A 15,734-nucleotide genomic window follows, 5' to 3' on the forward strand; every position below is an offset into this window, starting at 1 on the left:
ACGAGAACCATCAGGGCAGATTTGGCACCCGCATGAGGCTTCACTAACTTCAGTGGGAAACTATCCATGCAGCACTTTCCACAGGACAGAGACCAGAGGAATTATTCCATTAGCAGAGAGCAAATTTTGCAAAAGAACTGCATAGCACCACATATTAATATTTTCAACATTAAAATAAATCAATCCCTGCTATTGGCAGTGGACATAAATAATATAAAGACATGATAAAGAAAAATAATGCTAAATAGAACTAAAAGCTGTGATTCCTGGAATGTGTGCTGAAACCATCAAAGAATGCATTTAAAGCACTAGACAATATTAGAACATTCTTTTTAATTGTTTCAATAACAAGACAAAATGTTTACCATGATTTGTGAGGTATTTTTTGTAAAGTTTAATTTCTCAATTTCTTAATATGCTTTGTTACCAATAAAAAACTTTATCTACAGCCTACATATTTCCTGAATTCTTTTCATAATTTTAGAGGCCACAGCAATAAAGATCACAAGTTACTCAGCTTCTTAAAATACAGTGAGAAATCTGATGTTACTTCTTATTTTCAGAGAAAAAAGTTATTTCATATTAGGATTTTGTAGTACTATGGAAAAGAAAAGGTTTAGTGTTCAACTAAGTCAAATTAAAGTGATTTTTCTAGGAAAGCAACAACTTCTGCATAAATTATTATGTCATTAAAATTACTCCCATTGTTATTTGAAATAAGATAGACAAAAAAAAAAAATCTGTATCAACAGTAGATCTTCCAGTTCAGTCATCCCTGAAAGAGTACTGAAACAGGAATTTCTGAGGGTGGAACAGAATGGTTTTGGGGAAAAATTACCTTTCAAATTCAACTGATTGCACTATATTTTCCACATACTGAATAATAAAAAAAAACCAACTGTTTTCCAGTTAAGAACAGGAAGAAGAATTCCTCTGGAAACCTTTATTGCTCTTTCTAACTTACACTAGAAATGATCAGCATATTTATCTGCTTTATATATTTAGAAGTTTTATTACTTTGCTTCAAAGTTCCTAGTATGCTAGTGACGACTTCAAAGAATCCAATGACTTAACACACCCAAGCAATTACATTCATGTGGTCAGAGAATTCCTCCTTGTTGACTTCTCTTTGTCACCTAGCACAAAGTAGGCCATACTCCTGGGCAATGTTCACTCCAGGGAACTGAAGGACTACAAATCTTGAGAAGAGATGTATTGATGTTATTTGTCATTAACACATACATATAAAACTAAGAGAAGGCTCTGAGGAGACCTTACTGTGGTCTTTCCATCCATAAAGGGGGCTTCGAAGAAAGACAGATACTTTTTACTACAGCCGTAGTGACAGGACAAGGGGCAATGATTTTAAACTGAAAGAGGGTAAGTTTAGATTGGACACAAGAAAGAAATTTTTTACAATGAGGGTGATGAGGCACTGGAATAGGTTGCCCAGAGAAGCTGTGGAGGCCCCATCACTGGAAGAGTTCAAGGTCAGGTGGGACGGGGCTTTGAGCAACGCGATCTACTGAAAGATGTCCCTGCCCATGGCAGAGGTGTTGGACTAGATGGTCTTTAAAGGTCCATTCCAACCCAAACCATTCTATGGTTCCATGATTCTGTGATATTTAATCATATTTGTGCTATAGCCAAATAGTTTGTATTCCACATCAGAAATACAAAACATAAGGTTACTCTTAGACACTCAGTGTCTTTTCCACTTTGTCCTACTCTCTTTTGAGAACTCTCTTTAGAAAAGAAATCTTCATGCTTGTGCTTTGGATCCCTTCCATTTCTCCTTGAAAGTATCCAGTGGACAGGGAGAGAACGCAAAGCTTTTCGTAATATCCTCTGCATTAATTTTTGTAGCAATTACTCACCAACATTTCTAAAAGCTCTATAATAAATGTCTTATACAAATGTATACACTCTGATGAAGACTACAGGAAGACTCAGATAACTTAATTTCTCCTTTTGTGTCACCTTTATATATCTTCCCACCACAACAATGGCTCCCCGCCAAAGGTATAAAGGGTTTGCAAAACATCATTTAACTTGGGTAGAGTCACATAAAATGAAATTAAAACTGAGAAAAAAGGATGTCGTGTCCTACAGCACTTTTTTTTAAGGTTTGTTGCATACCATCTACAAAGTTCAGGGCAGCATGCTAAAACTTCCACTTTCCTGTAGTACCATGACAATTGGTTTAATCTAACAGAGGCTAACAGAAAGTTGTAACCCTTTCGGATAAGCATACACTTTATTGCCTCTTTTGGAGTGAAAAGCCTTCCAATCCACGGAATGTGCTTTAGAAAACAAGAACTCCTTGGGGAAAACATGCAAAGAAAAAACCTCAAGTACAGACTACTTATTTCTTAAGGACATAAATTTTAAGTCTTCAAAAATTGTCATATGGAAAGTTGGACTCTCAAATAGTTGAGAAGCAATGACACTGGATTTATGGTAGCCACTTCCTCTGAAAAGGTGTACTCAAGGTCATATTTCATTATATATTGATTTTATAGTTTCTTCAAACAGTGATTTAGTAGATTAATTGTTTGGACTATCTCTGGAACCTAAGGTTTAAATCAATATTCTTGAAATGAGGTTAGAGATATTGGCTTCATCATAAGTAAATAATGTTGCTGCTCTAAGCAATTTGACATAATTAGTGATTTTTGCTTAAAAGTAGCCTGTAAAATAAACAGGATCAGATTCTACAAAATTATCCTTTTACCCCTAGGGATGTTTGGTTTACATGGCTGAAAGCTAATTTTACAAAAAGTATTTTAGAAAAAAAACATTTAAGCTGCTGACAGCTCATAAAAGTAGTGTAACACATTCATTATGGCTACAATGCATGTAAAAGATATAAAATGCAAATTATCATGGAAGTATTTCAACCAAACTTTTGCTAGTGTTCTGATAATCTAATACTATCTAGTGACAGATTTCAAATTCCCAATTGCCATATTTTTATTCTCACCTTCTCATAAATCTATCCATAGAGGAAGCTTTGGAATATTTATAGTTCTCACAGCCAGAAAAGTATTTTAAAAAATAAACTTTCAGATTTTAAGAACATTACACTGAGTGTGGACTTTTTAAAGAATCTGGCATTTAGGGACTATTTTTATACTCAAATGTATTACTCCTCATAAATGGTTGTGTCTTATATTTTTTTGCCAATACACAGAAGTTCTGAAGTCTTCAGTAGTGTTGAATACCTTCTGGCACAGTTACCAATTGTTTATTCAAAGGTTTTATCCGTAGTTACTTGTTTCCAGTAATTCTATTAATTACTAAGTCAAATATCAAAGGGATGCAAAAATTTTTAATAGTATTCTGAAATCAGAAAGAAAAATCTATACTAAACCTTACTACCACTTCTTGCTTTCATGAAAGTGTTGTTCTAGAAGTGCAGTTAACACTTACTTTTAAGAACCACATTTACAATTATTTAAGGGTTTTTTTAATATTGACTGAACAGATCACTTACACTGACACCATCAACAACCTGAAAAATCTCAAGAAATATCCACACCAGATACTTTTAGATTGCATCAGATTTTTGCATTCAAAATATAAAATTCACCTACTCAGTAAAGCATTTTGGCATTTCAGTGTGGTCATTGAACACCATTACAGAAACACCGCAGTCTGTATTGCCTACAATTAAACTCCGGCTAAGCATGAGTTTCTCTGACAACGCTTTGAACAAAGTGTTAGGTCAGAACTAACCCAAAGACTCATTTTATCCTGAGTGCTAATATTTTCTGCATTTTCTTCTAGACACAGAAAACTGTCTTTACGATGATCTCCCCTTCTGTCTGCAAAACAGGAATGCTTGATGCAAATGACTTGCTGTGCCAATAAAGACTTCAGCTGACCAATACAAAGTTGAATTAAGTAGAACGTGTTTCACCCCTTCCCTGACACCATAGTAACACTATCTGGCTAGATACAGCATAATTATTCTTTGTCTCAATACGTAAAAGATTTTCAGCAGGGTCAACCGCTACCTGGCTACCCCTCCTCACTCAGCAGGTTCTGCAAAATGCAGCAATTCCCCAGATCATCTCTCACACTGGTAAATACTACACAGGGTAATAACTGATCACGTCTCTGTTTCTCATTGCAGCACCCAATGCCTTTTGAAGCTTCTTGATAGGGTTTTTACATAGCCTAAATGAAGGAGGTTTTACATATATGGACAATACTTAGCAAAGAATCTATTTAGCTGTACAAAGTAATACTCTTAAAAAAAAACAAAAATCAAGCAGCCTAATAATTATGCCCACCCCTTCTTCCTCTCTCCCCAGTTACTACCTTATAGACATCAAAAGCTTATCTTTACCTTCAAAGTGCAACAAAACCATTTGTGTAACCCTAATGTGCCTGGCTAACCACTTCCCATTCTGTACTTGCAGGTCAGCTCCCCCCTCCCGTCAATAGACTACCTTTTTCCAGTGACTACTCATCTTCTCCTCTCAGGCAAGACTGTAGCTTTTATGCCACCCTTCTGTGGGTATTTATTAACTGCATCCCCTCATTTCTGGATGCCTTCCTCAAGACTCTGAAGAACAGTATACCTCACTGCTCTACACTCACTGATGCTGTTGGTGTTAACCAGAGTGCTTCCCTGAGGGTATAATTTTTAACATAATTTTAACATAAGCCAACTGTGGACCAAAAACTACCTCAATGCAACCAAGAAATCCCTTTTGGTGGATTATAAAAAATGCATGTTGCTTCCGTGCACAGTTGTGCAACTTCTGGTTAGAGAAAGAAGGGAACAACCTAGCTACCAAGACTCTATGTCTCTATTTGAATGAAACAGCTTGCATCAAAAATATATTAGTACAAAGCCCTCCTCTAGGCACCTCTGAATCTTGTCCTATTCTGCATTATTCTTCACTAGTTGCCCCTAGCTACTTCTCTGGCCACTGCCAGGTACAGGCCATGCACAGTGAGAGACATATGCACTGATTTCTGGAGGCTGTACACCTTTCCAGGGCAATTTAACAGCTGAGGCTCATCTCACCCAAGAGCAAGCTAATACTGACTCCTCTGTACTCCAGCTACGATGCAAAGTAACTCAATTAGTTGTTCTTTGTGGGAGAAGCTGGAGAACAGAAAGCTGCTCCTGGCCTCTACAGGACAGGGCTGCTGCAAACTGGCCAATTCCAAGGCAAAAAAAAATGCTGAATCAGTTGGCGTCTAGGTAATGTAATGATTTATACAAATATGGAATAACAAAGAACAAACAACATACTGTGACTGAAAAAACAGGTAATTTCATTCAGAAGTTATTGCTTCAGACAAATATTATATTAAGTTCTCCTCACCCAATTCTTTATCCTTCATTTACATGAGCCAGGAAGAGCTTCCTCTTGCACACAAGTAAGGGAAAGAAGGAGGATCAGACTGTAGGAACACGAGAAAATTCCTGTTCTCATTCTCAGATTCAGGACCAATCAAATCAGCCACTCCAAGAATGAGCTCTGGTAATTTCTAGCACAGGAGTGTGCCCAGTGTTGGGTAAATCTTTAGCAATCTTCAGCTGGTGGAGTTCAACCAGTATGTACCTGCAAACCACTTTTTTTTCAGAGTCATACCTCTTGGCCAAAACTTGGCAGATTTTTAGAGGCATGGCAAAATGTACAGTCTGGACAAAGACCACTCCACACAAAAACCTCAAGTTACTGTTCTAACACGTCACTGCTTTGAAAAAAAATCATTAGCACTAAGCTATCAATCACTATAACTTAAACTGAACATTTCTTATTAAAAGAAATGGCTATCACTTGAACAACACATTACTTCCTGACTATGTTCTCAGAAACAAATGCATGGATTTATTTTTCCTCCTCTATCCTTAAACTACTCAAGGCAGAAACTTTGCAAGGAAAATTTCATCCCAAACTTGGATCATCCACTTGGTAAAGTTACAGTGAAGTTACGGTAAAGTTCTGAACAAGTGACAGTGGCAAAATACAAAACAGTTTCAACAATAACGTTATACACACCCTTCAGACCACACCTTTCAGGAAATCAAAATCGTGTTTACATATTTTCTTCCCATTTATTCATTCCTTCCCAAGGTGTTAAAAAATGTAGACAGTTGTCCTACACCATCCAGGTTTACATATACACTTGATCTTATACATTGTGAACGCACCTAGTGAAATTAATGCGATGTATGATTTTTCAGAAACATGTACAGAACTTTGCAGGACTACAGATACTCACTGTCACTGATTTTTCTGTGATGGTAAGTATAATCTTTTTTAACAAATATGTCTTTCTTAGGAAACACACTTATAGTCATAATAAGTGGCTCACTCCCTTCCTTTTTTTAGTGTTGCCACCTTCCTCAACAAACCAATTCCTGTTTCCACAGGCTACAGCTATACTAATAAACAGAGACTGAGAGTGTTTTAAACCTGAAATCTGGTAATCTGTGCTGTTAAACTGTTAGAACTGTCCCTGGCATGGTTTAGGCCATGCCAAACAGCTCTCTCACATAAAGAATTCCTGAGAATGGTTAAGGAGTTATAAACATGGAACAGAGACTATCCCCAATTCGCAGTGTGGATGCATCCACTCTGTTTTGCAGAACATGAAGGTTTAATAACACGGACATAGGCCATTTCATGCCAGACAACTGTCCTGGGCACGTTTATTTTACCAGTACAGGCATTGCCACAGTGTGTGGAAGAATTTAACTTGACATTAATTTTTCCTGGAAGTACATTCACTTTCACTGTCAAGTATGAGCTAATGTCAACAAGAAACACACAAACGTGCTGCAATTTTGATACAATTCTTTTTCTATTTACTTAAATAATTCAATCTCTCTCTGTCTCTTACATCAGTTTAAAAATATAGATAGAAAAAGACAGGTATAAACAGTAAGTTATTTAAAATAGTTTGAGCAAACCACTGTGACTCAAAAATACGGTAAGACTATTAGGCTGCTTTCCTTACAACTTTTTAACACAAAACAGTAGTGTTTCTCACTCTGTAGATTGACTAGTTCCCACTTGTAAAGGCCTTGTACACACTGAATGACCAGACAATATAGAAATTTCATTTTTAGACAAATTTGAATTAAAACATTTAATAATCAACTTTCCATAGGAATCTCTACATAATCTTCCAGCATGACAGCTTCTACACTGCAAAAAGAACTGTATTAGTAAAAAGTGAACACTAACCTTCTCAATATTTATCTGGTGTTTTCTTAACCTCTCCAAATCTGTTGGAATTGCCACTTTAACAAATTTCTGAATGGCAGGTTCAATTCGACGGAGCTTAACTTTTTCATCATCTTCAGACATCCTAAAAGCAGCTTTCAAGTCAAGACTTGCCCAGTATACTGTCACCAAGGTAGAAATCCCTAAAACCCAAAGAATAACAGGCTTATAAAAATGTAATAATTTAGAACCACTTTTTAAAAGAAAGCAAAGCAAGGTATAGCAGTCTTTCCAATAATGACATCTATGTCAAAAGCACATTTGAGCAGTATTAACTACTTAAAATCTGGATACTGTATTTGCATTTAAATGTATTATTTAAATTTATTTGCAGGCTTTGGGGATCACTTTTCATAGATAAAACTTACAACTAACAAAAAAAAATAATTAAGGCAGATGCAAACATGCTTTGCAGCATATTAATAAATGGAAGCCTTTGAAAAAACCTTCCAGTTAGATGCTTTGCTTGATCAGAGTTCAAGTTTTGCCAATTTACATTCTGAATTTGCCAATTCAGTTTTCAGAGTTCAAGTTTTGCCAATTTACATTCTGAATCATCTCAAAAATTTATTTTGATGCAAAAGCCATCAAAATAAAATTAATTTTGGAAGCCCATTTCCTTGAAAGACTAAGAGCTCCTGAATGCTTCCAATTCATTTGTCCTCTACTGAAAATGACTACGGCATCACCTAACAAGGGGTTTAAACAGGCTGCTGAAATACTTGTGGGACCAGTAAGTACATAAGCAGCCTGAATTCTGTTCCCTGCATATGCATAAATCTTTTAGAAAAGTGAAACTTCAAAGTTATGTAAGATATGTGGAACTATATATAATAGCATTTATCTACAAAGCATATGAGTAATGTAAAATAATTCCATTACGCTGAATGAACACAAGGGGAAAGAAAAAAATACTACGAGATAATTTTGTAGCTTTAATACTGTATAAAGGTTATTTAAATTAGATTTTCTTTCTGTATACTCCTTTTTTAAAACAAAACCAAGAAGTTCAACTGCAGACATGTATGAGTAAGTTTCATCACAAGTGTCAGTAAAAAGTCACATGTTGACTTAGTTATATGAAAGTACCTGTACTACACGAGTAACTGCACCAGAAGGCTTTCCCTGATTTTCCTCTTCCAGTAACCAAAATAATTTCAAATAATTAAACTAGCATAATCCTCCTGGTACAGATGAGGTACAATAAAATGTAACAGGTTAAAAAATTTGCCTATTTTTCACACAGCTAAACATACTATTAACAGTGAATTAAGACATTCTTTTTCTCACATCTAACTATGGTGTTGAAGTGTGGAGGGAGAGTGTTGAGGTTCTTCCAAGACCCATGATTCCTGCAGGCAGAGAGAACTGGGAGGCAGACACCAGATTATGGCACTGGGTCATCGACAGAACTGCTCAAAGTTCAGTCACAGTCCTCACTTGTAGGCTGCAGGGATTATATGTACAAATATCCCTCACCTTCAACAGAGCCAAGTGGTAAGCATCTTCCATCAGGACAACGAGAAAGCCAAAAGCGATTCTGGCAACGGGAGGCCGGGTTTCTAGAGGAAAATAGTCACAGATTACTCACCTTTCGCAACACAGCTGCAAGTAAAAAAATGTTGTGTTTTCCTGAAGAACAGAATGCTAACAGAAGACTCTCCTCCTTTATCTGTTCTATCCAACAAAGGAACTGAAACTGTGGAAAACTGAGTATTTACTGAGAGTAGACCAAGTTAGGGGAAGTCAATCTTTAAGGTGTCACTGATACACCCTCTCCTTTTTCAGAACCTCAGAAGGAAATTATTTCATCAGCTGACTTTGCAGTCATTGCTAAATTATCCCCACTTCAAATTATATAGACATACTATCAAGCAGTCTTACAAATCCCCTTCTAACCGAAGGCATCTAATATTAATAGTTCTTTGACCAAATTTAAAAAAAAAAAAAACCTCCAGTGGGATGGCCCTGCATTTTTCAGGATGTAAAAACAATCATTTTGTGCTGACTTACTCTTTCCATCATTCTAAATAGATTAGCTTAAATGCAAGATGATAAAAAAATACATTGGTTCTTCCATTATACCTTGTTCACTACAGTCCCTAACACTTTTGAAGGAGCCACTCGTATCTCACAGTCAAACTCCATTTTGAGCCTAGAATGGATTTTTTTTTTTTTGCAATGAGGAAAAGATAAAAAACATCATACTCCAAACTGCAGCACTTCCTCTTCAAACATGTATTTACCTTCCTGGCAGCTTATACACTAATCCACAAGTTTATGAGCTAGAATTAATTAAAAATTGGTTCCTTAAAGATATTTACTAGCCATTTCATGCTTTTCTTTAATACTGAATTATCTCAAAGAAGCAACGGCACAAATTCTTCAAACTTATTGCACAATGTGAAGTCACGGAAACCCACAGCCCATTCTGTCTTAGAACAAATACAACAGAGACAAAGCTAAACCCACCATAATTTTGTCCTTAACCTTTAATGACATCTAGAGATTGGTAAAACTCAAAATTGATAGTTTAGATGACTTATAAGCAGCACCACTGTGAAAGCAGAGTTAATGTAACCAATGGCCATTTGTCTTGAGTAGGCGATCTGAATAAGCAACAGTTTTAAATTGAAAGATTTGGCTGCATGCAGGGCCCTGGATATTCATTTTCTTCCCCTTAAAAATTCCCAAACAGTAAACTAGCTTTCACAACAGAGTCTACGAGTCTCTTTAAGGCACTGCTGCCTAAATTTCACTGCACAGTAAGTGTGAGAAACTAAGAAAGAAACATAAAAGCTTCTTACATTGTCATCAGGTCTCCGCTTAATGTTCTCTTGAACAGTACAGTAGCTTTTGTAACAAAATGCTAAGCCATAAATTACCAATAAGAAAATATTCAAGGTCTTACTTTTTTTTTAAGTTCATACAATATGGTAAATAAAATTAAAACTACAAATTTCTGTGATGACCCTATGTTCATTTCAGACAAAATCTCAAGGAAACTTAAATTTTCCTGCATACTTTATTTGGTTTGTGTTTTCCTAAGCATAACTTCAACAATTAATTTAGAAAGCTATAATGCCTGTTTTTTGAGTAATCACAGAATAACAGGACAGTTTAGGTTGGGAAGGATTTTCATATGCCATCCAGTGCAAATGGAATTAGATGTGGTTGCACAGGCCCTTGTCAAGTCAAGTTCTAACCACTCCATGGATGGACGCTCCACACACTCACTAGACCCCTCCTTCAGTGTTTGACTATTCTGCAGGTTAAAAAAAAAAAAAACCAAAACAAGACCGAATAGACCTTCCTTGCAGCTAAGCCAGCTTGTGTCCATTGCTTCTCATCTCATTGTCATGCTCCAAGAGGAGCCTGGGTCTATACCTTCCTACCCACAGCAGTAAGATCTCCCCTTCTTTCACCTTTTCTTAAAGCTGAAAAAAATCCATCTCTCTGTTTCTCCTTGAATATCATGTGCTCCAGCCCCCTAACCACCTTGCTAGTCTCACAGGTGCCAATTACAGGGGAAGAGTCACTCCCTCTTCCTCTGTCCCTCAGCTGCATTTATTAATACAGCTCACAACGTGGTTGTCCTTCGCTGCAACAGCACACTCAGACTCATATTCAGCACGTGGTCCACCACAACACATAGGTCCTTTTCTGCAAGGCTGCTCTCCATCAAGTCTTCCCACAGCCCCTACTAGTCATCAGGCTATTCCATCCCCGACGCAGGGCTTTCTTGTTGCCTTTGCTGGAATTTATGAGGTTCCTGTCAGCCCATTTCTCCATCCCATCAAGATCCCTCTGAGTAGCAGCCCTATCCAGCCTATCCATTCTCCCCAGGCAAGTAAAAAACACTGCTCTCAACTTCAGCTTTTTAAGGAGACAATTTTGCCTCTGTCTTTGGATCTGAATTGTGGTCAGCATGTACGCAACTTGCAGAAGTTCTGAGCCCTCTCTCAGAGGGTGCCATTCAGACACCACGTAGTTTTGTGACAGATCACCTTCCCTTTCTGACCATTTCTGTACAGGACTGTCACTTGAAGAGGGGCTTGGGCATCTCTCCTACAGGTATTTACCAAGTTCCAAGCACAACAAAATCTTGAGTTCTCTGAGACTGGAATACGTGGCTCTGATTCTTTAAAATAAATTCAAGCTTGAGCAAAAAACCCCAAGGGAATATCATATCATTAAATCAGTAATTTAAAAGTTAGATAAAGCCATTTGTAATTAACTGTCCCTTATTAAATTCACTGTGCAAGATATTTTGATAAACAAAGAAATTACAGAATCTTGTCTTTTCATATGCTGATGTTACAAGCCTGTTAGGGGTTATCTCCTAAGTAAAATACTTTCAATTTAATATTCAAAATTCATGACCAAAATTCAATTATATTTCAGTGACAGAAGTAACACTTATCCAGAAGTGATGAAGACCCAGATACAGAATAATTTTTAGTCAGCTGTGTTAATAAAAAAGAAGACATATCCAAAGCATATTGTAGCAGCATTATCAAAGTACTAGATGGTGACAAAAGTTATACGTATCTCCCTTCTTAATACTCATCTTTTCTGGAGACTGGCCCCAAACTGAAACTGTAATTGTGAAGTAAAATTAGAATAAAAGAATTAACTTAATCTCTGCACTTAATATGAAAATCATCTATGATTCTTACTATGTAAGACAGGGAAAAATGTCTTATCCCATTTGTTCACCCCATGTCCTTTAAATTCTTTAAGTGTATCTTCCAAAAAGGACCAGTCCACATGCTCTTGTTTGTAAGCAACAGAGCAAAAGAACTTCAGGAGTTCCACTGGTTTGATCTTTGCTTTACCAAATAAACGAGTATGTAAAGCAAAAAAAAATTTTTCAAAACCAGATCACTTCTTCTTTCAGTTTTTGAAGGTCCAACCAGCATAAGCGATCTTATTTCACTGTTTACATCAAATAATTGAAGGGGTAAAAGAATCTTAAGGCATACAATTCCGAACAGTGACAGCATTAATTTAATTCTGACACTAACACAAAATCTCCACTTACTTCTTGGCAGTGCATAGAAGGCACAGTCACATAGTCGCAGTCAATCAGAAGTAAAATTTTTCCTATGTATGGTAATGTACTCATAACTTGTATCATAAATTCCAGTAAATGCTTTTAATACATAAAATGTGATGCTCATGAGCTTCTGTTAAATTGCCTAGTGTTCTCCATTCACATATGGTAGGAAAAATGCAGAATAAACCTGAAGTTCTGCTTGCCCAGGGAAACACAATGTAACACTCCGATTTGATTTTAATTCAGTTACGACACTTTAGACAACCACTGCTACTAGAAAAGTACTTCCAGCATAGATGCCTTGCTTGTAAGGGTTGTAAGGCCACAAAAGTCTTTCCTTTTCTCAACGAAAATAAAACAAATTAGGATACAGATGCTAAAATACAAAGACTTACAACAGCCTTCTCACTAAGATGACCTGAAACGCTTCTTCTTAGAGCAGTAATATCCCCAAAATTGCAGTGACAGAGACTATTCACTATTGCTCACTTGGCTGAGGTCTGTAGTTAGTGAGGAACATGCTCCCATGAAGGTCTACAGCCAAATTGCACGTTGGGTCTGAATTACATCTTTCTCCTTTGGCTGCAAAAGGAACCAAAGGAAAATAGCTTTGTGAGGATTAATTAAAGCACTGTCACCAGCCCCAGCATGTTCTCAAAATTACATGAAAACTACTTAGCCGGATAAAGAGCTGCGCGTGCGGGATTTCCCACAGAACAACCAGAATCAGCACCTGTATGTAACAGGCTGTGGTTCCTAGCAGATCTGTGTGCTTGTGGATCACCCAGCAAGATAAACTTGATCCAGACAAGAGAAGGGTGCATGACTGCACTTTGAGAAATTAGAGCGGGCATTTTGTATTAGTTTTACATGTTTAAGCCAGCGGAAGAAGAGCAGAAAACACCTAATGACTGACACATCAACATTTTTTGAACAAAGCTGAACTGGTGGAGTGAGCCTGTAGTGGACCAACACCTGCAAAACACGGCTGCAACACAGTTCAACCTGAGATCAGAGCCCAAATACTGATTTTTCTGTATTACTGAATTATGTCTCTTGTCTCACCCCAGCAACCAAGAGGTTATGGAGGCCTACCTGTCCTGTATCTCTCCCCTGAAAACCAAGGTGTGCATGCAGAGAGCAAAAACATAAGGGAAGAATAAATAAAGGTTTTATGTACTGTATGAAGTGGACTACACTAGTTTGTTTGGGGTTTTTTGTTGTTGTTGTTGTTTTCTTTTTCCTGAATTATGCTTTTAAAAGCCTGGGGAACGCAGGACTACACGATTTGTCACACCCTGCTTTTACCCTTTTTTTTTTTTTTTTCCCCTGAATCCAAGCTGGTGTGACAAGTTCTGGTTCGGTTCAGCTCCCTGCCTGCCTCTGCCTCCCCGCCACCCGACCTACAGCCCCGGCAAAGGACCTCGGGGCCTGGCCTCTCCTAGGGGCAGGCACCCGCACGGCTGGGGCACCCCCAGCCACTCCGCCGCGCTGACCGGCCCCGGGCTATCCGGTGGGGAGGGAAACCGCCCTCAGCCGAGCCCCCGCGCCGTGCCTGCCAGCCCCCCCGGGGCACGGGGAGAGGGGCGGCCGAGGGACGCGGGCCTGGCGGCGGCAGCAAAGCCCGGCCTGCGTCCGCGGCCCAAGGCCCAGGTGAACGTGCGGCGGCCCCGCTGCCCGCCGCGGCCCTCGCTGAGGAGCAGGAACCGGGGATCGGGGTTGGGGGAGAACCCGGCGCTCCGCTCCTCGGGCTCCTACCGGCCGGCCACGTCCGCAGGAACCAAGCCGAGGGGACGCCGGCAGCTGGCCAGGCCTCGCCCCGGCCCTCGCCTCCTCGACGGGGGAAGCGAAAGCGAAAGCAGCGGGGTCGCCGCCGGCGGGGGCCCGGCAGCCGAGCCCGCCCAGCACCGCCGCCCGCCCTGCCACCGCCGCGCCGGGGCAGCCGTTGCCCCCTTCCTCCGCGCCCCGCTGCGCCCTCCGCCCCTGGCCGTGTCCAGCCCCCCTGCTCCCCTGCCCGCGGCCCCTCACCATGTGGCGGCGGCGACCGAGACGAGGACCGCGGCCGGCGGCGGCCCCGGGACGCTGGGCAGGAGCCGGCCTCGGCGGGAAGCGACCCAACGCCCGCCCGCCGCACACACGCACACACACTCCCTCTTCGCCCCGCTCGGGGCGGTTTTCCTCATGTTTATTTCTCTCCGTCACTCTCGGTGCGGGGCGGGAAGGAGCTGGGGCGGAGGAAGAGGAGGAGGAGGAGAAGAAGAAGAAGAAGCTGCCCTGGCCGGGGAGTGGGGACTACCGGCTTTCTGGGGTAAGGGCTCATCGGGAGAGAGACGTTAAATTTCTTCTTCTAAAAGAGAGCCAAAGGTTCCCACCTTCATTTTAAGAACTTTTCTCAAATCCACCACTACCAGCCTTTTTGCTTGCCTTGACACGTAGTTTAGGTGATACCAAAGTGCCAAGTGGGACCCTGGGGATACAGAGCATCGATCTGTAGGGTACAAATGCCAACCAGGCTGAGCTAGCGAGGCTCCTTTCTCCCCTCACTTAACCCTCGCTCTTTCTAACAACATTCAGAAAACAAGAATCTAGGAAATATTTCTGACCTGTATTTCGAAAATAAGTGTAACCTGTTTGTGTCCGACACTGATCATTGAATCCTCTCCCAGCACGGCACCCTCCAGCTGGCCGAGTACCCGCTCACGGCAAGCACGAAGGACAGGCACGGCGAAACCTCCAAGGGCAGTGAAACCTCCAAAGGATGGTCTTTTTACCACCTCTGAATAGAGGTGAAAAACTACCTGGCTACCTCACAATATCTGTGAAGCAACTATGTTACACCACTATTAAAATAGAACATTTTTAAACTGGACTCAACAGCATTAACAGAACAGACTTAAGATCTCCACAGTATCAAAGACGAATTACAGCTGATTTTGGTGTTCTGAACGAGACTTACATTATGTTTCCATCTGTCTGTCATTCCATGCCCTTTTGGCCGGTTCTGGTCTAATCTGGAGAAAGTCATTACACTCCTATAAGTTTTGTGGAAATTGATATGTTACTGAGGAAATAAACCTAAATTTGTTTCCTCAGCAAGGGAACAGCAAGCAAGAAAGTCAGCTCTTACACTTTTTTTGCCAGAAGCAATCAGCCAGACAATCAATACAAAAATATTAGCCATCCACGCTCCGTATATGCAGTTCCAGATTGCTAGATGGAATTTTCATAGGCCAAATAGAGAATAAATTGTAGGTATTGTAATTAAGGTTATTTAGGGACTAAAGGATCTAAATCCACAGGGTCCAGTGTCTTCATTAGTTCTGTTGCTCACAAGACAGCCACTGGAATGACAACTGGAATGCCAGAGTAATAAAAGAAAGCTTACACTGAAGATATCAAGCATCACCTCCACCAAGCTC

At 39.7% G+C, this 15,734-nt stretch overlaps 1 protein-coding gene across 4 annotated transcripts in view; it reads right to left on the bottom strand.

The window, feature by feature from the left end:
• The window catches only part of STX17 (syntaxin 17), a 31,926-nt gene extending 17,441 nt beyond the window's left edge, over positions 1-14,485 (bottom strand). The window contains exons 1-4 of one of the 4 annotated variants that reach the window (XM_086740516.1): positions 14,074-14,216; positions 12,805-12,897; positions 8,736-8,818; positions 7,218-7,399 (exon numbers count right to left, since the gene is read on the bottom strand). In XM_086740516.1, the coding sequence (XP_086596642.1) occupies positions 7,218-7,340 (123 nt within the window). In that variant the 5' untranslated portion in view covers positions 7,341-7,399; positions 8,736-8,818; positions 12,805-12,897; positions 14,074-14,216. Of the gene's footprint in view, positions 1-7,217; positions 7,400-8,546; positions 8,714-8,735; positions 8,819-12,804; positions 12,898-14,073; positions 14,217-14,343 lie in introns of those variants that run through there. The other 3 variants (XM_086740513.1, XM_086740514.1, XM_010123162.2) reach the window with 3 other exon arrangements.
• Positions 14,486-15,734: the final 1,249 nt, after the last annotated feature.

This window comes from Chlamydotis macqueenii, chromosome 2, assembly GCF_036417535.1.
Source record: "Chlamydotis macqueenii isolate bChlMac1 chromosome 2, bChlMac1.mat, whole genome shotgun sequence".
Taxonomy (NCBI): domain Eukaryota; kingdom Metazoa; phylum Chordata; class Aves; order Otidiformes; family Otididae; genus Chlamydotis; species Chlamydotis macqueenii.